At 41.1% G+C, this 27,704-nt stretch overlaps 1 protein-coding gene across 1 annotated transcript in view; it reads right to left on the minus strand.

The window, feature by feature from the left end:
* Positions 1-2,019: 2,019 nt before the first annotated feature.
* HMGA2 (high mobility group AT-hook 2) overlaps positions 2,020-27,704 on the minus strand; it is a 65,335-nt gene continuing 39,650 nt past the window's right edge. The window contains exons 4-5 of the mRNA XM_072146628.1: positions 17,343-17,369; positions 2,020-2,924 (exon numbers count right to left, since the gene is read on the minus strand). Coding sequence (XP_072002729.1) covers positions 2,880-2,924; positions 17,343-17,369 — 72 coding nt within the window. The 3' untranslated portion in view covers positions 2,020-2,879. The remainder of the gene's footprint in view (positions 2,925-17,342; positions 17,370-27,704) is intronic.

Below are 27,704 nucleotides of genomic sequence, written 5' to 3' on the forward strand. Positions count from 1 at the left end.
TTTTGAGTGGTTTTCCTGGCAAGCAGTAATTTCACTGCCAAAAGTGAAATGATTGTGCAGTACCATTTTAAGGAACACGATAAAAGTGTAAACTTTACCTTCAAATTGTCAAAGTTTTATATGGGAGATTGCACTTGAAATGTGCAAAAAAAAAAAAAAAGGTTTTAAGGGTATGGCTGATGTATGCAATTGGTTTAATAAGTGCTGGCTCCTTAATATTGCTTCTAGATACAGCAATCTAAAAGTCCTCTCTAAACAAGAGAATTAAATCTACCTAGGTTTTTACAAAAGCTCTAGACAATAGGGTCATGCATAAAACAAACAATAAGGACACTCATTAAATTGCATGAAACAGAAATCTGGCTTAGGCTATATTCACACGACCGTAGGGGGATGTATATACAGCCGTAAGCTTGCGGTCATGTATACCTCCCCCATAGGCTGGCAATGACCGCACTGAGCGATACGGTGCAGCAAACTTCTTGCACTGTATCGCTCCGTACAAGGAGAAAAGGTAGGACATGTCCCATCTTTCCCCATGTTACAGTGCCATGCATCGCTATTGAGAGGGGAGGGGTCACCACTTCTCCTGTCCATTGCGGCGAACGTATCCCTGCCTGGCTACGGCTTGGTGGGTATACGTTTTTGTGAATGTAGCCTTAAACTATGAAAAAATACAGTAAGCCAACCAATTGGAGGTATTAGAGGATGAGCCACTTTGACAACTTTAACTACTTAACACTGCCTTAACCTGGTTTGCACTGTACCTTTGAAGAAGTAAATATTAGACAGTATTAGTAAAAGCTGTCCTTCTCTCATTTTTTTTTAAAACCATTCTAAACAGAATTATTTGATAAATTCCATCCGTCTCCTTCAATCTCCCAAGGTCTTAATTTAGTGGCTTTTAGTATTTACTGTAATATTTGCTTTTAGTATTTAAGGCTTTACAAAAAAAGCCTTAAAACTACCATGTCACCACACATTATTGTCAAGAGAAGATGAGAAAATGGACCTGTATTTTCCACTTTTATATTTCAGATGAATGTTGTAAAGTTATGGAGATGATCTGATTAGCGACGGACAGCCCTCAGTGTGTCACTGTGCACACAGACGTACTGGTTAGTCACAGACAGAGCCACCTACAAATCTCATTTGAAATGAATCTTCTCCCACAAAACTATATATATCTGCTCATCTTCTCCTGCTGTATAACATGCTGAAAAGTTCATTGCATTTTCATTCACCGACTGGTATGCTTTAAAAAGAAAAGGTGTAATGTGTCTTCTGAATATTCCCCTTTTTAATCTGCACTTTCAAAATGAGAGCTGCCCCTGTTGTTATTAGTGTTACTTATACATGACCCTAGTCAGTAGACGCATCATATGAATTATCCATGTTCTCGAACTGGAAAGCACACGTGCATTTTCATGTTTGCCTTGTAATGTAATAAATCTAGAATATCAAGATGCTTACACGTGTCCCTCTTCACTACACTGGATGCTTTTTTATGACATCTTCACAAAGTATATTAAAGGGGCTGTCATTTATAAATATACACACACATATTTTAAGTACCCCAGAAATAACATAATAAAATGGACTTTATTTGCCTTCATGAGATCCAGCCCTGCACCTCCTGTGTTGCTTCCGGGCACATAATCATTCAGTGGCTGAACAGTGGCATTTCACACAGGCACTGGCATAATAAGAACTATCAGAATTATGTCTAGGGAACATAACTGCGCAGCTGCTGGTAGGATTACTCATAATAAAGACTACCTGAAGGCAAATAGGGCAAGTAAGTTTTATTAAAATATTTCTGGACCTATGGAGCATTTAAAAGACATCTACCACCAGGGATCAAGGATTGTAAGCGAAGCACACTGACATGCTGCCCTCTCTGTCAGGATCCCCTCTCCTTTTAGCTACTCATGTCCTGGTTTTTACAAAAAAGCCTTTTAAAAGTGCAATTGAGCCTGAGGGGCTCCAGACTCCATAGGTGTTAATGGAGCCTAGGTGTTACAACAAGGGCATAGAAAGATTCAAAAAGAGTCCTTCGTGCCAGTATGTAAGTGTGTTTGGTTTAGAATCCTTAATCCTGGTGGTAGATGTTGCTTAATATATATCTCAGACAACCCCTTTAAGGAATTTTCTGGCAATCTACTCTTGCTAAATGGCAAAAAGCAGGAATCTTATTCCAGTAAGAATATTCATGGTACCTTGGTAAAAAGAAAACCTACAAATGCAACATAGTCGTATAGATAAATAGTTATAACAGTGTTATCTAGAATGAAGAAGGACAATTTATCCCATAATTTAGTATCAAACTACTGAAAATATGAATACAATAGCAATCTCTTGCCGTGAGAGAAATGTAGCTGAGGCTTTCGGGGACAGAATCCCAAATCTTTGGTGTTCTGTGGGAAGTTTATCATATTACAATGTAAGCAAGAATAGTCTACATAGGGATATACACCAAGTTTCCCAGTTCAATGCCCATTTTAACATATATTTTACAAGTATATTTATGTTTATGCAGTGCAGTGAGTGGCAAAAAAGAATCCTGATATATTGTCTGTCCCACTTTGCTGATTAGTAGGTTACCATTTATCTGTATCCCTGTTTTACAGCAGTTTTTTCTCAGCACTAAAACTGGGACAGTGAAAGGATTGCAAAGAAAGTAATGAGCTAAAAGTTCTTATAGCGTTTGGGTGACTTTGCTCCCTGCTCAAAGGCAAGAAGTGGAGAGATGGTGGTAGTACAAATTAAGTGGTCAAGGCAGCGTCTTCATTTCTGAAATCCAGATAACTTGAAGGGACTGAATCTGAACCTAAGAAACCCAACTGCTTTTTGAGGTAGAAATTCATGTTGGTTGCGGTCTAATCCTCTTCAGATTCATGGGAGGAGGCCTCTTCGGTTTCTCCCTGCAAGAAAAAAAAATTTGCAAATTAAAAATGAAGAGTTTGTCGTTTCTGAGCCAAAAAGTAAAGTTTGAGAAAAGTTACATCATTGACATCATAACATTGAAACTGAAATAAACGCTACAATCTCAGCTACAGACGGTCAACGACTTACAGTTGGCCCCAAGTTACAGACAGACCTTTCTGCCCACAATGGCCTCTAATGAAGCTCTCTAGATGCTTTACTTTAGTCCCAGAATGATCAGCTCTAAGGTGTCTGTAATGATGCTTTATTGATAATCCTTGTTCCCATGAGAGTACAAAATTTAGTCAGTGGGGTTTCAAAGTTACATAGTTTATACGGTTGAAAAAAGACACTCGTCCATCAAGTTCAACCAAGGAAGGGAAGGGATTCGATGAGGAAGGGATTTCCACATCCACATAAATCATCTTTTATCTTATATTACCTGGCATCAGAGGGAGGCGTGTCCTGCTCGGCCAGCCCCTCCCATCTAATTCTCCCCATGCCTTATGCCTCTCATACAGGTAACAGTTCATGTCATGTGGCCAGAGTGACATAATCTCAGGTCCTTTAGCCTCTTAATAATAGCAAACTGTACCCCATGCATGTATTTGACCACATGAAGTCACAGACTCCTCCATGGACTTCTACTCCTCTCCATTATGGAGGATGCTGTGTTCTCATGTGACATGTGACAGACCTGCCATGATGTCACTGGTCACATGTCATGAATGTAACACAAGGCACAGAGTACAAAAATTTACACAATATTTCCCATCTGTACATAGAGCTTTATGTGTCTGTAATCAGGGCAGTGATTTGAAGAGACAGAACGGTCAGTCAGAATAAGGGGCCATGGTTCATTGGCAGCCTGAGAAAGAAGAGTCGCAGATACCAGACATGAGTCAGAAAAGCTAATTTGCACATCGGAAAATTAAGGTACAGTGCCACACTGGAAGCAAATTTTAGGTGATATGGGGAGGACTCGTAACCCTTTACCAGCAGGCATGGTTAGTCAGGATGGTTAAAATCTGGCAACAGGTCCTGTTTAATAAACATCATGATAGTGTTCAACTTCAAACAGCTATATCTCCCTTCCACCTAGAAACACAATTATGGCATCATATTGAACTAGAGAAGCTTCCCTTTAACGTGATACATGGATTGTGTATGAATGCTTCACGGAAACAGATATCCACCCTTAAAATTGTACTGCACTTGTATGACCTCAGCATGTAAGGAGCTTCTCATGTGGATCGGCCCCCTTGCAGGATGTGGATCGGCCCCAGGGCTGCACAATTTCTTCTGTGTGCTGGCCGTGCTTGCATAGCAGCTCAGAGCAGCCTGCTAGCTGCCCCACGGCAAAGGACCATCCTTCCTCCCGATCCTGCTGGTTCATTACAGCACTCAGGACAGAGGTATACATATATGACCTCTCCCACATCCAAATAATAAATAAATAAATAATATAAGGCTCTTCAGGGCCAAAAACAACCACCACAGGGATGACAGCAGTAGACACACACCCCCAGATGAAACTTTAGGGGCTATGTCAACCCTGTCCAACTTGGGGAATGAACAAGAGACTTGGGCTTCCTCCCCTGATCCCCAACAGGTGAAGCATCCCCGACTAGGGCTTTCACAGAACAGCCTGACTGTCAGAAATATATGCATACTATACCTACTAAAGAAGACCATGATAGCTGAATTTAAAAATATGCTAAAGTCATAGTCATGTGATTATATCTCCTATTTGCAATGCACAGTTGCAATGCAAGCCAATGCCCTACAAGCCCTTATTGCCTCAATAAATGGGCGATCAGCAACCCTTCAATCCTATCAGGACTTGGATCAGTTTTATAGATATTTAGACAGATTTATGGCTCTTTTGACAGATTGGAAACTGCAGGATCCTTTGCCAGCTCCACAATACCTTACTGAAGAAATCAAGTGTGTTATGGTCAAGGATAATGAATTCAAATGATCACAGTTTCCGGACAACATCCTCTTGACGCTTATGCAACCTTTAATAGCACTTCCCAGCTTACACACGGGTAATTTGGATGACTATCTAAGGTGAATACTTCCAAGACAGGAGGAATTGAAATTTATGTATCCATTTGAAACCCTACCGTTAGTGGTTCCTGCTACACAGGTTCCCAAAATCCGATATGATGGCAGGAAAAGGAAAACAGTTCCTGACATATATAAGTACTACCAGTATGTAGATGCATACTTTAGAAGAATCCCTTTGTGGTCCCCAATGTTAGCTTACTCCAAATAGATGGAAATTGAAAAATTGTGGACAGAGCCAGTTCACCCTAACTCGTATGTATGGTCGGATAGGCCGGATACCCTATTTCGAGGCCCTATGGAATTCACAAGGAACATTTGGAATAAAAGTAGACTTTCTAGACCCCGTTTCTGTAGATCTTTTATTTTATATAAAAATAAAAAACATAACAATACAAACCAAACATAATATACAATATATACAAAATATATAGCTTACCTGCTGGTCCAGCCCCATTCATACCTAGCAAAAACAATAACTTATAATACACCAAAATAAATAAACACCAAATACCCCCACCCAACCGATTATCACATCCTAAACCAAACCAATAAACAAAGACAAGCCACACCCACAAAAAAACATAAATGACCATAAATATATATAAACCCACCCACACCCTCTAATAACAAACCACCCCACACCCATTTTTTTTTTAATATATAACAAACACATAATACACATAACACTACACTAAACTAGATCCCTCGCCCGCACCCTCCCCTTCCCCCCCACACACTGGTCTAACGTCCAAAGTTTGCCTTTAGTAGTCCAGACCAGTGTCCAAGGTTAGTTCATAAATCCCAAAATCCCACCACCATCACCCCCCTCCCAACCTAACACTAGATCCCAAACCCAACTACATGCAATATATACAATATATACAGCATAACTTGAAGAAACATAATACAAATAAAATCTGAACAACATCAAAACCACAAAGCCCAGATTTGGCGCCTGCAAGCCCTACATCACTACATGCTTATAAAACAAAACAAAAATCTACTGTGCAGCTTCAGCCCAACACCAGGAGAGGATATGACAGACTAAGGGACACTAAAGGAGAACCCCCTCCAAAGGAGAGAGGCCCTCCCCGTGCCCTGCCTCTCATACTCCAGAGAGCGCACCTTTACCAGGTCACCCAGAATGTTCCCAACCACCTCATCCAGCGGGAGGATTTTACGCTGCATCGATACTAAGCACGGTGCGTTCCACATAAGGTACCTGACCACTAGGCTAACTAGAAATAACGTGCAGTGGTCCCGGCCACTCAGGCCTCTGAATGCTCCATAGGCCCACTCCGCATAGGAGACAATGGATGGAAGCGCCCACCCGGTTGTACACTTCTGTGTTAAAGGGGCACCTAAGCAGGAAGTGATCCATGCTCTCCAGCAGGCCACCGCACTGCTACCGGGGATAACCCCTTTCCTCAGAGCTCCTACACTTCAGATTGTCCCTCACACGCAGCTTTCCATGGAAGCAGCGCCAAGTGACGTCCCAAAACTTGAAGGGGATCCTGATGGAATTCAACAAACTCAAACCCACCCTCAGATCCTGACTTGGGCAATCCCTGAGGGCCAGAGGCTTCTGGAAATGGGTCAGACCCAGTTTCTATATAACCCATCTCTGCCAGAGGGCATGACTCAGGTTCACTATGGTTCAGCACTGGAACAGGGCAGGGTTGTTTAGATTTGCGAACATAGCAGATGACAAAATTTGGGAATTAAAAATCCCTGATTCCCTTCTTTTTCGGTAATACAAATTTGGTTTTAAGATTACTTTTTACTCTTCCCTCCCCTCAAAAAAAAAAATGGGGAAGTGCTATTTTAATGGAATATGACAGCTGTGTGGTGCATGGACCCCATCCTATGTCATATGTAAGATAAATATGCTGTGACTTTCATACTTTTATGATGGGTCGGCACGGTGGCTCAGTGGTTAGCATTACTGCCTTGCAGCGCTGGGGACCTGGGTTTAAGTCCAAGGGTCAACATCTGCAAAGAGTTTGCATGCTCTCTGTGTTTGGGTGGGTTTTCTCCGGGTCCTCCGGTTTCCTCCCACACTCCAAAACATACTGGTAGGATGATTAGATTGTGAACCCTATTGAGGACAGCGATTTGGCAAGCTCTGTGTAGCGCTGTGTAATCTGTGTGCGCTACATAAAGGAATTATTATTATTTGTACTGTTCCTTGTATATTCTTCTCAGCTAATTAAAAGAAGTTAAAAAAGGAAAAAAAATAGTTTTGCATCAGTCCGCGCTTAAAAGGGTTGTCTAGTTGTGGCAAATAAATTCTATGGTTTGTATATAAAATAAAAAACTGCATAATGAAATATCTCTTGACACCAGGTGATGCATTTTTGCAATGGCTGGAAAAAGTTTATGTAAGTAGATACAGAAATACAGTCTGCGGAGTCAATTTAATGGTTTTAGAGCCTGGCAAATATTATACAAAAAAAAGTTATATAATAAACGGTTAACTTTAATATCAGCATTTTATGTTTTGTTCTAAGCAAAATATTAAAGAGGTCAAGTACAACTACTTTCTTAAAATCTAGACATGGTGGTTTAATGGGGTAAAAACTCATGTATCTGTTGGCATAACACTACAGAAAAAATCCAGAAGAGCGCATACAATTCAACAGCATCTGATGTCTCAAAGAAAACCAAAAGAACAGATAACACTGAGTGGGCTGTTCCTGTTGGCAGTACATCTATATAGTGATACGTGTTTTAATCTCTATAGATATGTCAGCTTTTTAACAATGAATACTTGTTCTGGACACAAAACAGGAAACAAGAGAGGAAATATAGCATATTCAAGGATGGCATGAAAACCCAGATAGAGACACAAAACTATGGGGATGTATCTTTAATATCCTATTTCACTTATATATGTGTATGTATGTATGTATGTATGTATGTATGTATGTATATAACATAATCATTTATGTCATAATCAATCATCTTGATTGAAAAAAAACCCCAGAAATGTAGATATTTTTTGCCAATTTATGAAAGAAGAAAAACTGAAATATCACAAGTATTCAGACCCTTTGCTCAGTATTGAGTAGCATCACCTGTTGAGCTAGTACAGCCATGAGTCTTCTTGGGAATAATGCAACAAGTTTTTCACAGCTGGATTTGGGGATCCTCTGCCATTCTTCCTTGCAGATTATCTACAGTTCCCTCAAATTGGATGGTGACAGTTGGTGGAAGCCATTTTTAAGTCTCTCTAGAGATGGTCAATTGGGTTTAGGTCAGGGCTCAAGAATAGTCGCAGAGTTGTTCAGTAGCCACTGCTTTGTTATTTAAATTATGTGCTTAGGGTCATTGTTTTGTGGGAAGGTGAACCTTCAGCCCAGTCCGAGATCCAGAGCACCACTGGAAGCTATAGAACAATTCTAGAATATGTGCTTAATACATAGAAAGTTACTTTAGCACAGCAAGTGGGCTTCACAGGCTAAAAATATTGCTAAGATATCTATATCTAGCACCCTTATTGATTAAAAATGGAGCCGTCTGCTTCCTGTTCCATTTTCTTTGTATTAACTGTTGCAAAAATCTGTCCTGCATGATAGGGAAACATCTTCGTCTGTTGGACCACCATCAATCTGATGCTACAATCCCAATATAGGTCATCCACAATGTTGTCCAGAAAACCCCTTAAAAATATACTCAGGATAACAAAATAATGCATTTTCTAATTTACTGATATCACAAAAATATAGCATTTGTTAAAAATAACAAATGTTCAATAAAAAGTTTTGATAAAAAAAAATACAGCATTTGCTATCAGTTATCAATTTTGGTTGCCCAAGTTAGCAGTGCTGAGCGTGTCATTGTGTTTTATGTCCACCTCCTGGATCTGTGATCTGTCTCATCTCTCTTTTTCTATGTGTCAGATGCCAGTGAATATTCAGAAGGTAAACAAAAGTGTAGATAAACCTTGTACTATGACAATCTAAACACATTATCAGCACACAGCATCTCATAGCGCAGAAGAATCATGAAGTGTCTGCTCAGCTAGTGCTTGTCCACACTTAAAAATCTTTATTGTGTAAAGATCAATAGGGGATTCAAATTCGAGAACTTTCTTTTATGGTCTAATCTAAGGGCCATTAAAAACTTCAAAAAAGTGCAATAGGATGCAAATTAAAAAAAATGAACCAAAAAATAATGTGTAGAGATAGCTGTAAGATTAGTATTGTTTATTTAAATAATCAGTATTCAAGCAGGAATCCAGGGAAAATCATTTACAGCCACAGAAAATTTAAACTTCCTAAATGAACTAGCTAAACCAGATTATAAAAGTCTTCATACTTTAATAGATTTAATTTTCCACATGGCTTCCTTTTGTCTGGGTGGCTAACTGACAGAATTTATAACCTTCTTCCTTTCCCAGGCCACTACAGTGCACCATTCAGTAAAGTATGCCTTAAAGTTTGTCTGTGTTACATGAGCAACGTTTCATTCATTAGTGTTTGAAACACTTCAGCTGTGAAGGGGCTCCTAAATGCTACCACGTGTGACACTGGCGCAGGGGAGCACCCAGCACAGAGAGAATGCAGCAAGATCCTTTAATCTCTGCCTAATGCTTATAGTAAAGTTTACGTGGGATGCTTTAAATATATTCACAAGCTTATTTGCTGTAAATATAAAGAATAAACACATGCGCACATGCATGGGTGACAGCTTCAAGATGCTACAGCGGCATTAAGCTGTGACATTTCACACCACTTCTGTTCAGTCCCTTTAAAGATTTGTGGGAAACATGAAAACCATGAATCAAAGAAAACTCTTCTCATAGTGAAATAATCCTCTGCTTACTACACATTCCCTCCATGAAAGAATACCAATCTCCTGGCAATCAATTAGTCAATTCTGTACACTGCTATGCAAGTATAATAAAGGAAATACCTCACAAACATTGATATACTATATAAAAACCCTACAGTATTTAATGGTTTTCAAGTATGGCATGTCTTTAAACACTGAACACAAACATAAATAGTCTGAAATAGTTTGTGACCACTTGAATGTTGGGTTTGGGTTCAGGTATGAAAAATATGAATCTTACTGCTCATTCCCACCGTTAACACCCATGAACGGTACTGGCACTGATTGCAGATGTTACCCTCTAAATGCCTCTTGTCATTGGTGATTGGTGACCCAAGGGAAATTTATTTTTGGTCAGTTTGGCTGAAGTCTGCATTGAAATAATTTTTCTGGAAATTTACCAAACATTGCTTTATGTTTAATAGATATAATAATAACCCCACTATTGATGTGGAATGGAGATAAACTGTCATCAGATGTGCAGTTGTAAGGCTAACCAAGCCCATCTCACCACTCACTATGGAGAAAGCAGTGCAAAGTATATAGTAATGACCACATAATGGCCCAGATATATTAGAGCCCCTGTGCCAGTTTTCGGTCTGACTTTCCACATTCTTTTCCGTGCAAATTGCTTGCACGTGTATTTAAGAAGTTTCCGGGACACATTTGTGCACTATACAGGCAGTCTCCTACTTCAGAACACCCAACTTACAGACGGCCTCTAGTTACAAATGGCCCTCTGAATGTTGGGAATTTACTGTACTGTAGCCTTTTTTTTAAACTCCCGTTGTCACAGAGACCACAAAAAATTAGTCTGGAGTTACAATTATAAAATATACAGTTCCGACTTACATACAAATTCAACTTAAGAACAAACCTACAGAACCTATCATGTATGTAACCCGGGGGCCGCCTGTACTGCACTAAAATGGGCATTCCTATGCAGAGTCGGACCATGCAACATATTTATTATGTAGTGTCTGACCACAAAAAAGTTGGTGCACTCTGGAGCAGTGCAGATTCATGAAGAACGGGCACCATAATTCATCTATCTGGCGCCCTCTGCTCACTCTACAGGCAATGTCCTCTGTGCATTAACACTTGGAGCTGAAGTTTTACCAAATATACATCTATATATATCTCTAATGCAACATTATTTATTTATGAATAAAGAATAAAAAGTGTGAAGACCATGTGGCAAATTGCAGAACATGAGCAGCATTACAATTCTGTCCTTTAGTTTTTTTTTAATTTTAAAGTTTCCTAAATAGAAGAGTTTTATACACTAAATCCACATAATTTTTCAGGGCAGAAAATGATATGATGGCAGTATATTGTTCAATTGGTATAAAAATTTAAGACTTTCCTCCAGACCTTTTAGATACATTCAAAAAACTTTGCTCATACACACAGTCCGGGAAAATGGTTGAGTCTGAGTGGACTAAGAAGCACTCTCTAACCTGAATTTACTGCATTACAGTTTTCCTTGATGCTGTAATTTCAGGCTCAGTAGAGGAATGATGTTGCATTCTCAAACATAGATGCAATATTGGTCCAGCAATGGGTCTGGAACTCACAGCATCTTGAAAAATTATGGTACTGTGAATTTGGGTGTGAGAGTGCACTGTGGTTCCTGTACTTGAGCCCTAGAATGGAATGGAGCTCTCCAAGCCAAAGATGCAAATTTTCTCAAGTAGGAAAGTTTTAATTTCCATTAACTTTACTATATATTTTATATTCACATTATTTGTGATGGTCAACATGGTTTCAAGTCATTTTTATGAACCGCCCAGATATCGGAGTGTATATCTGCAAATGGCAAAACCCAAAGGGCTCAGACTAGCAGTTTCCTGCCTCAAGAATGCTCTTTGCAATGCAGCGCTCATTTTCTTTGTGAAGTGGTTGTGGAAGTAACTGTGTGAGCTGTTCAGTGTTCAGCAGCCCTCTTGCCTGGCACTCATAAAAACGTCACTGTGCACTTCCACTTTGAAAGGCTCTTTTATTTTCCTGTAGTCCCTATCCAATGGCTAAGTAACTTGAGCTGGAAGCTGCAGCATGGCCTTATCACATAGCTAGGCCTTAACGAGGTGCGTACAGCATCTCATGGCTCCAGATTTGCCTATATTAGTTATTCATTTCTATTATAACATTTACATCATGTGACAAGTTTACCATAATAATTTACTAATGAATTGACCAGTAATATAGATTTTTAAGCTGTGTGCCTGACTACGTTAATACATGATGAAACAATTTTAAACACTGTAAAAGAACTAAGTGAAAATTTACTAGATTAATGCGTAGTGTATGCAGGGAGCAACTGGGCGGAACGTTAGAATTCCATTTTCAAGAGCAAAAGGATATTATTCCATATAAATTATTTTTGGTCTATAGGTCATACAAACTCTAGGGTTTTTTAAATTAATTTCCTGCCTCAGAACCGCAGGATATCCCCTTTTCTAATTCTGTTATAACAATAGTAAAGACTGAATTTGAAGTGCTGCCCATAAACATAAGGGCTGCATTGATGATTTTTTACTTTGTTCCTTAAATTATTGTCAATATGTTATAAATACCAAAGATAGAACTACCCCTTTAAGCTGTCCCTTCACTATTACGGTTTTGTAGCATGCTTCTAATCCCATAAACTGAGAGAAAGCACAGTGTAAAAACAAAAACACTAAACGATAATGTATTTATCTATTCTAAGCTTGGCACTTTCCCTACCATGCTGTTACCACAGATCGCTAACTGCACTGCATATTTGTCAATAAATATTCAAAATTCCTAAATATAGCATACAGAAAATGTCCCAAATTAACCCCATTCCTACTCTGTGAAAACATATAACTGAAATGACATTTTAAATATTTAGGCTCCGGTTTCTTCAAAAACCTATAAATATAAGATGTATGCAGTTTATAGTAGTAAGTGTGTCAAGTCCCCAGGCAGCATTGTTAAAGAGAGGATATGCTTCAAATTTAATTTTCATTACCACATGGAAAAGCCATCAATGGGGGTATTCTCAAGGAAACAGATGGAAACGGAAAAGATTCCTGTGAATGTAGTGGAAGATTTACATTTCCCTCCATGAACTTCCATGTAGTCCCCATGTTTATATACTTTATCACTATTTCCTTACACCATTCAGATTAGGAAGCTCACATGAGCTCATGTCCTTGATGTTAATTCCTCTAATGTAAAAGGGAAATCATATGAACATAGAAGGAGAATAGAACAGGCTTATGAAATGATTGTACAAAGTCTTTGACCTTTCAATGGGGTCTTTTCTTTTTAGCAAACAAATAACAATGACGTCAAGTGGTGTAGCATAGTACAGTAGGAGAAAGAAGTAAACGTTTCACTTTCATTTTGCTTATAATTCTAGATACATATACTATATTTCTAAGAAGTTAGGTGAAATATTGTGTAGCCGCTCCCCCTACAATTACAATGGCCATTTTCTTCACAGCATTCCTAAACAATTATTTGTATTGTGACAATGTACACTATCCTGTTGATAGAGGCCACTGCCATTAGGGAATGCCTTTGACACATAAATCCTAACTGAATACTATATATTCCAATCATGGCAAAATGACACAAATGCCATGACCCAAGGTGTCTCAGCATAACAGTACAAAGAGCATTTGACAGTTTTCTTTTTTTCCCCATAGATATCTTGGTGCCATTTATTCCTGAACTAATCCAGCCAGCCAGCCCCCATGTAGTATACAGTCAGCCCACAGTAGTATCCAGCTAGACAGCCCACAGTAGTATACAGCCAACCAGCCCACTGTAGTATAGAGCCAGCCTGCCCACAGGAGTATCCAGCCAGCCAACATTAGTAGATAGCCAGCCAGCTCACTATAGTATACAGCCAGCCAGCTCACTATAGTATACAGCCAGCCAGCCCACTATAGTATACAGCCAGCCAGCCCACTGTAGTATACAGCCAGCCAGCCCACTGTAGTATACAGCCAGCCAGCCCACTGTAGTATACAGCCAGCCAGCCCACTGTAGTATACAGCCAGCCAGCCCACTGTAGTATACAGCCAGACAGCCCACTGTAGTATACAGCCAGCCAGCCCACTGTAGTATACAGCCAGCCCACTGTAGTATACAGCCAGCCAGCCCACTGTAGTATACAGCCAGCCAGCCCACTGTAGTATACAGCCAGCCAGCCCACTGTAGTATACAGCCAGCCAGCCCACTGTAGTATACAGCCAGCCAGCCCACTGTAGTATACAGCCAGCCAGCCCACTGTAGTATACAGCCAGCCAGCCCACTGTAGTATACAGCCAGCCAGCCCACTGTAGTATACAGCCAGCCCACTGTAGTATACAGCCAGCCCACTGTAGTATACAGCCAGCCCACTGTAGTATACAGCCAGCCCACTGTAGTATACAGCCAGCCCACTGTAGTATACAGCCAGCCAGCCCACTGTAGTATACAGCCAGCCAGCTGTAGTATACAGCCAGCCAGCTGTAGTATACAGCCAGCCAGCTGTAGTATACAGCCAGCAAGCCCACTGTAGTATACAGCCAGCCAGCCCACTGTAGTATACAGCCAGCCAGCCCACTGTAGTATACAGCCAGCCAGCCCATTGTAGTATACAGCCAGCCCACTGTAGTATACAGCCAGCCCACTGTAGTATACAGCCAGCCCACTGTAGTATACAGCCAGCCAGCCTGCCCACAGTAGTATCCAGCCAACCCACAGTGGTATACAGCCAGCCAGTCCACCGTAGTAGCCAGCCAGCCCACTGTAGTATACACCCGCCAGCCCACTGTAGTATACAGCCAGCCCTCATTAGTATACAGCCAGCCCTCATTAGTATGCAGCCAGCCCTCATTAGTATACAGCCAGCCCTCATTAGTATACAGCCAGCCAGCCCTCATTAGTATACAGCCAGCCAGCCCTCATTAGTATACAGCCAGCCAGCCCTCATTAGTATACAGCCAGACCACAGTAGTATACAGCCAGCCAGCCCGTCAGCCCACTGTAGTATACACTTAGTCAGCCCACTGTAGTATACAGCCAGCCAGCCCACTGTAGTATACAGCCAGCCAGCTGTAGTATACAGCCAGCAAGCCCACTGTAGTATACAGCCAGCCAGCCCACTGTAGTATACAGCCAGCCAGCCCACTGTAGTATACAGCCAGCCAGCCCATTGTAGTATACAGCCAGCCCACTGTAGTATACAGCCAGCCCACTGTAGTATACAGCCAGCCCACTGTAGTATACAGCCTGCCAGCCCACTGTAGTATACAGCCAGCCAGCCCACTGTAGTATACAGCCAGCCAGCCTGCCCACAGTAGTATCCAGCCAACCCACACAGTGGTATACAGCCAGCCAGTCCACCGTAGTAGCCAGCCAGCCCACTGTAGTATACACCCGCCAGCCCACTGTAGTATACAGCCAGCCCTCATTAGTATACAGCCAGCCCTCATTAGTATACAGCCAGCCAGCCCTCATTAGTATACAGCCAGACCACAGTAGTATACAGCCAGCCAGCCCGTCAGCCCACTGTAGTATACACTTAGTCAGCCCACTGTAGTATACAGCCCGGCAGCCCACTGTAGTATACAGCCAGCCAGCTGTAGTATACAGCCAGCCAGCCCACTGTACTATACAGCCAGCCAGCCCACTGTACTATACAGCCAGCAAGCCCACTGTAGTATACAGCCAGCAAGCCCACTGTAGTATACAGCCAGCCAGCCCATTGTAGTATACAGCCAGCCCACTGTAGTATACAGCCAGCCCACTGTAGTATACAGCCAGCCAGCCCACTGTAGTATACAGCCAGCCAGCCCACTGTAGTATACAGCCAGCCAGCCCACTGTAGTATACAGCCAGCCAGCCCACTGTAGTATACAGCCAGCCAGCCTGCCCACAGTAGTATCCAGCCAACCCACAGTGGTATACAGCCAGCCAGTCCACCGTAGTAGCCAGCCAGCCCACTGTAGTATACACCCGCCAGCCCACTGTAGTATACAGCCAGCCCTCATTAGTATACAGCCAGCCCTCATTAGTATACAGCCAGCCCTCATTAGTATACAGCCAGCCAGCCCTCATTAGTATACAGCCAGCCAGCCCTCATTAGTATACAGCCAGACCACAGTAGTATACAGCCAGCCAGCCCGTCAGCCCACTGTAGTATACAGCCCGTCAGCCCACTGTAGTATACAGCCAGCCAGCCCACTGTATTATACAGCCAGCCAGCCCACTGTAGTATACAGCCAGCCAGCCCACTGTAGTATGCAGCCAGCCAGCCCTCATTAGTATACAGCCAGCCCACCCCCTGTAGTAAACAGCAAGCCCCCAGTAGTATATAGCCAGCCAGCCCCATGTAGTATACAGCCAGCCAGCAAATTTAAAAAAATATAATAAAAATTACATACTCACCCTCCGGCTTGTCTATGCTTCTCTTTGCCCATTTGCTAAAACATGTACCCTCCGATCCTCTGCGCGGCTTCTCTTCTTTCTTCTCCTTGCTGTATTAGCCAGCAGAGATGCGTCCACGCATCAGAGGCGACTCCGCCGCATCATAGTGTGTGCCAGCCGGCACATCGCGTGGACGCGTCTCCGATGGCTAATACAGCAAGGAGAAGAAAGAAGAGAAGACGTGCCAAGGATCAGAGGGTACCTGTTTTAGCAAATGGGCAAAGAGAAGCATAGACAATATGACGGTCTACTGCTATGCAGACTCCATAGGCTTCCTCTGGATAGGTCAATAATATCAGTGAGAAGGTAGTTTGAAACCTGGATCCCACACATACTGGTTTCTGCAGCTGCCTTCAAGAACTGGAAACTGTATAATGGATGGAGCTAGAAGCTAAACACTATGGTGGCTGTGATGGTACTGCAGTACAGCATCTATTTACTTTGATAGGAGATCAGCAGGCATTACCCTGCAGCACCATTATACAAAGACAGTCAGGAAAGCAGATGTGGTGTCTATGTTTGACCCCACCTATCACATACAAATGACTTACCCAGAGGATAGCACATCAGTAGAAAAATGGCATGAGGGACCTGCAAGACCTTTAAACATTTTTTGCAAGATCGTATGGGTTAAAATTTCTCCCCCACACGTATTGATGGACTTTTAGTGCCCATATTACGGTCCATTGTGCTATTTTGGATCACTTTTGACCCCACACTTGTTAAGTTACTCTATTACACAAGTGCTTCAAGTATGTTCAAGTAGCAAAAAAAAAATCCCCAAAATTAAGCTTCTGGTTTAGGGAGACACAATCTGATCCAGGTACCTTAACAAATTTATTTATAATGCAGGTTATGAAAGCGATAAAGTGTTTTAAGTATTCAAATATTCAAATCATGCCTACATAAATAAATAATCTGTATATTATTTTAAATGTAGCAATCCATTTTTTTGTCTGCAAAAATGTAACTAAATATGAATTAAAAATAAATAATATCCATTGCCAATGTTTGAGTAAAAAGTATAAATACAGATCAAAATATGGAAAATAAAAGTTTACCTGACCAGACTTTTTTTCTTGCTGTGGCTGCAAAGAAAAAATATAAAAGTCAATTTATTTAAATACAAGCAAATGTTACATATTGAATACAGTATACAGCTTCAATACCAATTCTGTTGTCTTTTTAGCAAAAATAAGAGTCCCAGCAAGAGGTTGGGGATGTCAATTATAAAAGTACATAAATACCTATGCAGCCCTAGGGCTGTAGTTGGCATTGATTACTGATTTCTGCAGAACACACATCATTCCTAGGTGTTACCAGGGAACCAGAAAAGCCTAACGCATCAATTTGATGTGCATCTCACCCATGTTCCTCTTCACCTTGATCCCGACGAAGTCTTCTGCTAATCTTGACACACAGGGATCACCTATAAAAGAGTTAGAATTATGCACGCCATCCCCATGTCCCTCCTCCCATGCTGGGAGAGGGAGGTGACGTCACATGCATAATTAGCAGCATGGAGCGCTGGACATCTTGTCTGCACACTCCTGGCTGTTAACTATAACTTTCGTTTCTAGGTGATCTCGGGGTGTCAAGATTAGTGACGGACAGCACCGGGATCAAAGTGAAGAGGAGCGGAGGCAAGATACACATAAAATTCATGTGTTAGACTGACCATGCGCATTTATAGTTTTTTTAATGCACCAGCAGTACACCAAGTTCTAAAATCTTCTCTGAACACAGTGCTGTAGAAAGGAGTCATGTCAAAATAAGTACCCTTAATGACCGACCTTAAAACACAGTATGGTGGTCATTAAGGGGTTAACAGCAATGTAATTAGGCAAATCTCTGCTCATCTGTTGCATTACGTTTAAAAACACAATGTAAATGACACTTGTGATGTTCCTGTTAAATAAATGACTTACCTGTGCTATAAAGGTCTTTAAAATGCTTGCGTTTTTGTATGTTTAGCATGCGTTTGGCTGGTTTGAACCTGTTTAGGCAGCTTTGAAACAGTTTCAAACGCATGATAAACATACAAAAACACATGCATTTTCAGTCTGTTTAAAACCAGTCCAAGAACACACTGTGGCAGCCCCCCTTAAACTACAACTCTTAATGATGCACTTTTAACTGCAACGCGTGAACATACCCCCGCTGATCCAAAAATTAATAAAACTGTGTGAATAAAGCCTAAGGGCAAGTGGTATTTTGACATTTATTTGTAGTTTTTAACTTCCTCAATTAAAGGGGTTGTCTGACTGTAATAAAAATTTAGTTGCTGGGCAGGTAAGGGCTTTTTTTTAAATAAATGTGTAATGCTCCGGCACTCTCGCTTTTCCACGCCGTGATCCGTCGAAGCCCTACCCCTGTATGTTTTCAGTGGCATGGGAGCTCCACACCGACCCAGGAGGTCTGGCATGCCCACCCATCACCATGTCCCAGCCCCTGATACAGCCTCAGGCCTCCGATGGACCACGCTTCGGGATACCGGGACTGCCGAAACAGGGGAGTATGCATTTATTTTTTTTAAAAAAGTCCTCCACAGCCCGAGGGCCTAGATTTTTTATTAGTTGTATCCCTTTAAGCAGTCTTAAAGAAAGAAAACTGCAGAAACACTTCAGAATTCCCTAGTGAAAAACAGGTTACATGTGGATGGCATCTTCTGCAGCAAAAAAAATAAATAAAAAAGGCCTTGAAAAAACATTTCTGCAAAAAGATGTGTGAAACCAGCCTAAGGCAACTTTCCCTTTACATTACTGTGATATTAATCACACCTGAAATGATGTTAAGACCACATCAAACACAGACATTCTTCTAGCCTGGCTGATTCCTACTCTTCACTAAATCACTGTGCATCGCTTGGCTTGAGGTCCTGAACTCATGTGACTTTGCCACACTGGAACTCAATGAAAGAGCTGCCAGCTATACCAAATGTTCCATGAATTACTTTCTGACACTTCAATGAGGGGAAAGACAAAGTCTGAAAACAGGCCAGCTCTGGCGTCCTGCCTAGTATGTGTCACAGTAATTCTGAAAGCTGCCCTTCTAAAAAAAAAAAAAAAAAAAAAAAATTAACTCCATACTTCGCAGACCACCATACAAACAGACCCTTGAAAGTTTCAGTGCTTGTCAGGGTTATAACTGTGTGCATGTTTTTCCAGCTTGTGGCACCCAGTGGCTCCAGACTCTACATGGAAGGTCTTTTTTTCTTGTGTTTTTAGATTTATGTATGGTTTGTGCTCTTGAACTCCTGGCACATCCAGACACTTCGTAAATGAACCTTAATTTAACTAGAAAGAAAGACAAATTTTTGGTCTAAAACATATAAGATATATAGTTTATGTGCACTAATTTCCACACCATTAAATACTCCTGACTAGAAGTATCATGGGGCCAATTTCTCATTCTTTGTGTACCAGTTTTCAGGCATGAAAAAAAAAAAGTAGATATGTTTGAAATACAGCATTTTTTGTGTGAAAAATAATTCTGACTTTCCAGAGTTTTTTTAAACATACAAGCCCATTCAATAAAAAGTGGACATGATCCGGCATACAGAGTGTTAAGGTCTGCAATGAATTTGCAAGTTTTTGATGGAAAAGTCAAACAAAAGTTGCAGATTTAGGCAAAATAAGTTCTAAACTATTTCCTACTCCAGGTGACTGGAAAACATTTGTGCCCAAATTTGTGACTTTTTAAAAGGTTGCATGTCATAAATTAAAACTTTGAACATCTGGACTTGCCTGATAAATCTGCCGTTAGTAGTTAGAAGTGTATGGTGATGTAGGTAGCGAAAAGGTGAGCTTCTGTAGCAGCTGCAGTACCTATTGCAAGGGTCTGCAGCAGCTGCGGTGTGTATTATAAGGTTATGCAGTAGGTGCAGTGTGCATTACGAGGTTCTGCAGGAGATTAGTTGTGTATGAAGAGATTACAAAGCAGCTAAGGTGTGTACTATAAATGTTCTGGTGCAGCTGAGGTCTGAATTATGAGGCTCTGAAGCAGCTCATATGTGTATTTTGAAGTTCTCTAGCAGCTGAGGTTTATATGATGATGTTGTGCAGCAGCTAAGGTGTGTATTGTGAGGTTCTGCATCAACTGTTTATATGAGGATGCTGTTCAACAGCTAAGGTGTATATTTGGAGGTTCTGCAACAGCTTAGGTGTGAATGATAAGGTTTTGTAGTCAATAATTTGTGATTGTATTCAATATTAGCTTAAGGACAATTCTGTAATGTGGGATCTGTGGAAATGCATTATTACTTCCAGCAACATTTCTTTAAAAAAAAAAAAAAATGTGGGGAGGGTCCCCACAAGTTTGAGCCCAATTACCCCCAATGTATTTGCTTTATTCTGAAATGGGGTTGCTGCAGAAATCAGAGACCCTATAAGCAAATAGGTTGTCTGAACAATTAAAATAAAATGGGCTTAGCCTGGATTAAAAACAAGGATAGGGGCTTGGTAATGGAAGTACTGCTGGTTTTTAAATCTTTTTTTACCTATTCTGAACCTGTTCAGTACATTTTTCTCTTGAGACTAGAATTCTAAGGCTCAATGAGCATGACTAAGTTGATTCTCGGTGGTGAAAAATGGGCAGAACTCGTCCAAAACTTACTGCCATAGGCACGAGCCCCAAAGAGTGTTCTTCCTTTGATGAGATGGCTGCGTATTATGGTCAGTGGACCAGAAGTACAAGGAGCCAAGGCAATCTAAAAATAAATGTGTAGGTGATGGATGACTATGCAGAAAAAAAAAATTCTGGCAAAACTGAAATGCCTAATATTTAATCTATCCTACTTAATATCTCTATCACCTCAAAAAAAGGGGGGGGAGGATACGGCACAGCAATGATAATGACTATGGGCCAAAGTGCATCAAGAATACAATTGAAATGAAAAACAAAGAAAAGGAGATGCAACTATATGGCAAAGGGTAACAATCTTTATTGAAAAATGACAAGAAAAATACATACAAAGAGACACAAACCAATAAAAACAATTAAAAAGTGTGCTACACCGAGCACAAACAACCCCCCTTTTTTAAGGGTATGGGATGGAAGATCCCAACCCCGGGGAAACCCACAGCTGTCCTCCAAAAAACTCCCTAAAAATGAGCCCCAATAACTAAACCATGAATTACACAGTGTGTATGATCAGGAAAAAACCTGAAAGTGACCATATACGATACCTCCTACCAGCAGGTGAGCATGAAGTGGAGTAGGCAGATAGGACGGGGGAGGGATGGAACAGCTGTGGGGAAGGAAACCCCACGCGTTACGTCACGTATCCGTGACTTCCTCAGGGGTAATGATGGCTGCTGGTTCCGTCCTACTTATATGCCCCAAGAGAGTACTAGATTACCTGACACAGGTGTGTAAGCTGAAGAGCCGGAAAAATAGTCACCATCACCCCTCACCCGGAAGTATGATAGACCAGCGCATGCGCTCTTGAGGTCCAAGAAGCCAAGTATGATACGTCGATTAAAGACACAGCGCATGCGCCAGGCGGCGGCAAACCGCCAATCACAGCAAGCGTGTAGATGGTAAGTATGCGCGTGCGCAGGTGGCAATATGCGCATGCGCTACAATAATACACATATGAAGCTGTGATGCAGCACAATGAAACCACAGATTTGGGGCACAGGGGGAGGTGAAAAAAAGTATAGAAAGGGGGGCATACAAGCAGGGCAGAACCACAACCATTGTAGCAAAAGTAAGATAATCGTCTCAATGAGTAGTAATACGTGACGTAACGCGTGGGGTTTCCTTCCCCACAGCTGTTCCATCCCTCCCTCCCCCGTCCTATCTGCCTACTCCACTTCATGCTCACCTGCTGGTAGGAGGTATCGTATATGGTCACTTTCAGGTTTTTTCCTGATCATACACACTGTGTAATTCATGGTTTAGTTATTGGGGCTCATTTTTAGGGAGTTTTTTAGAGGACAGCTGTGGGTTTCCCCGGGGTTGGGATCTTCCATCCCATACCCTTAAAAAAGGGGGGTTGTTTGTGCTCGGTGTAGCACACTTTTTAATTGTTTTTATTGGTTTGTGTCTCTTTGTATGTATTTTTCTTGTCATTTTTCAATAAAGATTGTTACCCTTTGCCATATAATATCTCTATCACTGCATCTTCAGACCAAGCACCTGAAAATATAAACCTCATGTTTACACCATCTAGTGGACAAAAGGGAAATGATCATTTAATATGTCCCCAAATCATTTTTGTGCTAGCATGGGCAGGTATAAGTCATTAATGATATATCTTGTAGAAGTTGTATATGTTTACACACACATAACGTTACATTTGTCTTCTATGAACTTATGCAAAAGCAACTTAGTGATATTCTATGCACCGAGAATGTGACCTCTAATATGCATTCACGAAGGTTATAAAGTTTATGAGTCCATTTAACTGTAATTATATGTCCTTTCAGCATAACCTTTTATGATAAAAATGTACATAGAGAAAAAAAAACAACGTTATCCTCATCAGATCTGAAAAAGTGAAAAGCCTATTAACCATTACTATTAAGTAGGGGGAAAATGGTACAAAATCATGGTAAAATCTCAAAACAAGCATAAAAGACTTTATTCTGCTTGAGAGGTAATTTATGGCAAATTTGAAAGCTTCCGAATAAATATGCCATGAATCCAATGAACTATTTTCATAACTTAGAATATCATAGAATAAGATGATCATGAAGAATAATTCCTTTATTTATATAGCGCACACAGACTACGCAGCGCTGCACAGAGCTTGCCAAATCGGTCCCTGTCCCCAATGGGACTCACAATCTAATCAACCTACCAGTATGTTTTGGAGTGTGGGAAGAAACCCACGCAAACATGGAAAGAAGATACAAAATGTACAGGACTGTCAGCTACAATCTGTCACGTTCATAAAAGGCACCTGCTACAGGTTACAGGTAAAGCCGTTTGCATGTTGGCCAGATCCCACTACTTGCACACAGTTCCTTGTATTGTACAGCAATAGGATACAAGGGCTTCCCATCTACGTACCAAACACTGTAGTACCGGCATTGTATTATTGTTACAGTTGCAGGTGCTGCATTACGGCCATGAGACGGGAAGTCCTTGCCTCATTTACCTGTACGAGGCAAGGACTTCAGTCCTGTGCAATACGTGCAATCTGTGGGATGAAGTCAACATACGGGTCCATTTCCATGGGCTAAACACATACACGAACACAGCGTCATTGCCCCTTCCATTCTGCCACTTTATACAAAGATTGGAGGCACAACACTGTACAGTAGCCCAAAGTGTTAAGCATCGGTAGTTTGTTTTGTTTTTACAACCCTTTGGGTCCATATAAAAGCTTGATCCTAGACAACGCCTTTAACCTGTTGCCAAAGAGTAGCAATTTGGGCACTACAGCTAATATGCAACGATAATTCAACATTATACAGCCTTTACTCCAATTCTATAGTTCCCTAGTTTCAACAATATTGTATACGAAGAAGTTTAGTAGATAAGACTGTAGAAATCAACTTTTGGCAAAACAGAAACAAGATAAGGGCCTTAAAGGGGTTGAATATACATAAAATCAGCCAAAAATTCAGGGGTTTCATGTCATTTGTGCAAGACCTTTATTTGTAAATTCCATGAGGATATATTGAGGCAGCAGCTCAGAGTGTAATAAAGGTACAGAGATTATCATCCCCTCCTACTTTATCCTGATATCACATTTGTTAAATAAAAGGCGAGCCATCAAGTCAGCTTCCTGCCTAGAGGGTGTACTGCACCTTACAACCTCCTACATTCCACAAGTAATAGATTTTATGTTGGATAAGACAAGTCTGAACTCATTAGGTACATAATAACTCCTGATTACTTCCCTTCAGAGCAGAAGAAAAATACTAGGATGTATACTATTTAAATAGAATAAGAATACAAAAAAGATGACAGTTTTGGAATATCAGAAATGATAAGTTTTCCGGACACAATAATTCAATACCATTATTTAGAAGTAAAACCGATACTGTGATAGTAAATCCTCTCATACGACCAAACAATTTAAAGAGGACATTTCAGAACCACCATCAACTACACCTCAGAGATCAAAATTTGCGGCTCTATTGATTGTGGAGTAATGGGAATTTTCTCTCTAGCGTTGACTGTTTCATAGAAACCGACATCAGTATTGTGGGTATCTACGGTCGTATGGTTAGTACCTGGATGACCGTTCCAGCCCAGTGCAGTGTATAAATGGGCTAGCTGACTTGCTCTGTGTTATAACCTCTTTTTTATCACTGTGACTATAAAGACGTAGATGGTGGTTGGCCAAGGTGTTAAACTGAGCCCCCTTTACACACATTTCTGATGAAATAAAACCAAATCTTCTACTTTTGGTACAGAATAGAAGTTATTGCAGCCCGGACAGTTTTGCTACTGTCACACACTGATGACACATACGGTAGTTCTGCTTGTAGTCTGAGATTTAAGGTAGCTTATTGGCAGACTTCTCTGGTTTGCTTCACAGTTTATTTAATTGTTTCAATTGCCGCCATATGTGTGTGTGTACGACAGGATAGCCCTAAAATATATGGATAGATTATTATAAATGTGCTCATTACATGAACTGTCATTTTGAGTGTTTTTAGTTTATAAATATTTTAATCTAGTTATCAATAATTTCCATGTGAATAAGATCAGAATTTGGCAGAATGTTCCCCTTTAATCTAGAATATCAGTCAGAAATCATGGGCAAGATCTTCTTGCGGAATTTAAATTACTGAACTTTGTGGACTCCGATGCAGAAACATCCTTTATATTGTTCCACTGGCTTGCTGGGATGGAAGCGGGTCATATGGTGAATAACTGAGTATGGTAAGGCATTAAAGCATTAAGAAAAAAGCTTAAACGAAGGGACAGTAAAGAACAAGCAAGGGAAAAAAGGAGGGTGGGGAATCAATTGCCTACAATGGAACTGCAGCTTTGTGATTCCTGCAGCAATGTTACACAGTTTTTTTGGCACCATGAAAAGATCCCATTAATGCCTGTGTCCCATCACATAGCAGACTATGTTCATGAATGGCACCTATGAGAGTCTAGGATAAATCCAGTGATTAGAGAGAATTTGCCAAAGGGCCTTTGTAGCTCAGAAAAATGCCTACTCCAGAAAGGAATGCAGTGAATTCCTGGGAGCACAGGTCCTCCTTTGTTGGAAGTCTAGTGGTATTCTGGAGCAAATAAAGGCACAAAAAGGGATCTGAGAGGCAATAACTATTTGGAAAAATGTTCAAAGGCTTCATTTAAACATTCCATGCTTTTTTAACTGAATCAATCTGTTTAGAATAATATACAGCCAGTATAACTATCATTTAGTTGAGTTACATAATGTGAAAGCTAGTTTCAGGTCTTAATCCTCCCAAAGACAAAAAAAAAACTAAACAAAAAACAAAATGGAGTAGATATAAACAAACACGTAAAGCATCTTAAAACAGTGCTATGCTAAAATTATTTCATGTATTTTTTTGGTCAACTGTAAACCTCACTAAAGTGTTTCATAAATGAAATAAAAAAAAGAAACTTGCCAAAAATATATATTTTTTTCCTAGCAAAGTGTACAATTCTATATACAGAGGGAGCACTATAAGCTTTCCTCACAAATACAGGCAGTCCCCGGGTTACATACAAGATAGGGTCTGTAGGTTTGTTCTTAAGTTGAATTTGTATGCAAGTCGGAACTGTATATTTTATCATTGTAATCCCAGCCAGAACTTTTTTGGTTTCTGTAACAACTGGATTTTAAAAATGTTGGGTTGTCATCAGAACCAGGATTAACAGTAAAGCTTCATTACAGACACCTGTGATAACTGTTACAGCTGTTTATTGTAGCCTAGGACTAAAGTACAATAAATTACCAATATTCAGTGGTCCGTTTGTAACTAGGGGTCGTATGTAAGTCGAGTGTTCTTAAGTAGGGGACCGCCTGTAGTGTCCATGTTGAAAACCAATAAACTTTTATATAGTGCCAAGATACTGTGCAGGAAGTTGGTAAATAACAAGTAAAGTGGCAGGTAATCTGAACAGATGACACAAACCATGGCACATGGATTAATTTAAGAGATTACAAATCAGACATATGTGTAATTATAATAAATACTATTGGCTAATGGCTCCTAAATCAAACTGCAATGTATAATGAGCCTAAGCAGAACACCTGACATGAATAGAGAACAACTGCGGATCTTCATATAGGTGGTCGGGGCTTTGGCACAGCGCCCTATATGAAGGTCGCCACTGCCAAATAGCTTCAGATTAAAAGAAAACTTTATACTCACCTCCGGTATTTTTTTCAAGGGGTTCTAATGTGCTCATTTCATTAAACGGGGGCTCCGCTGTGGCCATTTCATTAAACGGGGGCTCCGCTGTGGCCATTTCATTAAACGGGGGCTCTCCTGTGGCCATTCCATTAAACGGGGGCTCTCCTGTGGCCATTCCATTAAACGGGGGCTCTCCTGTGGCCATTCCATTAAACGGGGGCTCTCCAGTGGCCATTCCATTAAACGGGGGCTCTCCTGTGGCCATTTCATTAAACGGGGCCTCTCCTGTGGCCATTCCATTAAACGGGGGCTCTCCTGTGGCCATTCCATTAAACGGGGGCTCTCCTGTGGCCATTTCATTAAACGGGGGCTCTCCTGTGGCCATTTCATTAAACGGGGGCTCTCCTGTGGCCATTTTATTAAATGGGGGCTCTCCTGTGGCCATTTCATTAAACGTGGGCTCTCCTGTGGCCATTTCATTAAACGGGGGTTCTCCTGTGGCCATTTCACTAAACAGGTGGCTCTCCTGTGGCCATTTCACTAAACAGGGGGCTCTCCTGTGGCCATTTCATTAAAGGGGGGCTCTGCTGTGGACATTTCATTAAACGGGGGCTCCGCTGTGGCCATTTCATTAAACGGGGCCTCTCCTGTGGCCATTCCATTAAACGGGGGCTCTCCTGTGGCCATTCCATTAAACGGGGGCTCTCCTGTGGCCATTCCATTAAACGGGGGCTCTCCTGTGGCCATTCCATTAAACGGGGGCTCTCCTGTGGCCATTTCATTAAACGGGGGCTCTCCTGTGGCCATTCCATTAAACGGGGGCTCTCCTGTGGCCATTCCATTAAACGGGGGCTCTCCTGTGGCCATTTTATTAAACGTGGGCTCTCCTGTGGGCATTTCATTAAACGGGGGTTCTCCTGTGGCCATTTCACTAAACAGGTGGCTCTCCTGTGGCCATTTCACTAAACAGGGGGCTCTCCTGTGGACATTTCATTAAAGGGGGGCTCTGCTGTGGACATTTCATTAAAGGGGGGTTCTGCTATAAACATTTCATTAAAGGGAGGGCTCAGCTGTGGACATTTCATTAAAGTATGCGACTACAGGCTATGGTGGGGTCATCGGACGAGGTTTGTTTGGACG

The sequence above is a fragment of the Engystomops pustulosus genome, chromosome 4, assembly GCF_040894005.1.
Source record: "Engystomops pustulosus chromosome 4, aEngPut4.maternal, whole genome shotgun sequence".
Classification (NCBI taxonomy): Eukaryota; Metazoa; Chordata; class Amphibia; order Anura; family Leptodactylidae; genus Engystomops; species Engystomops pustulosus.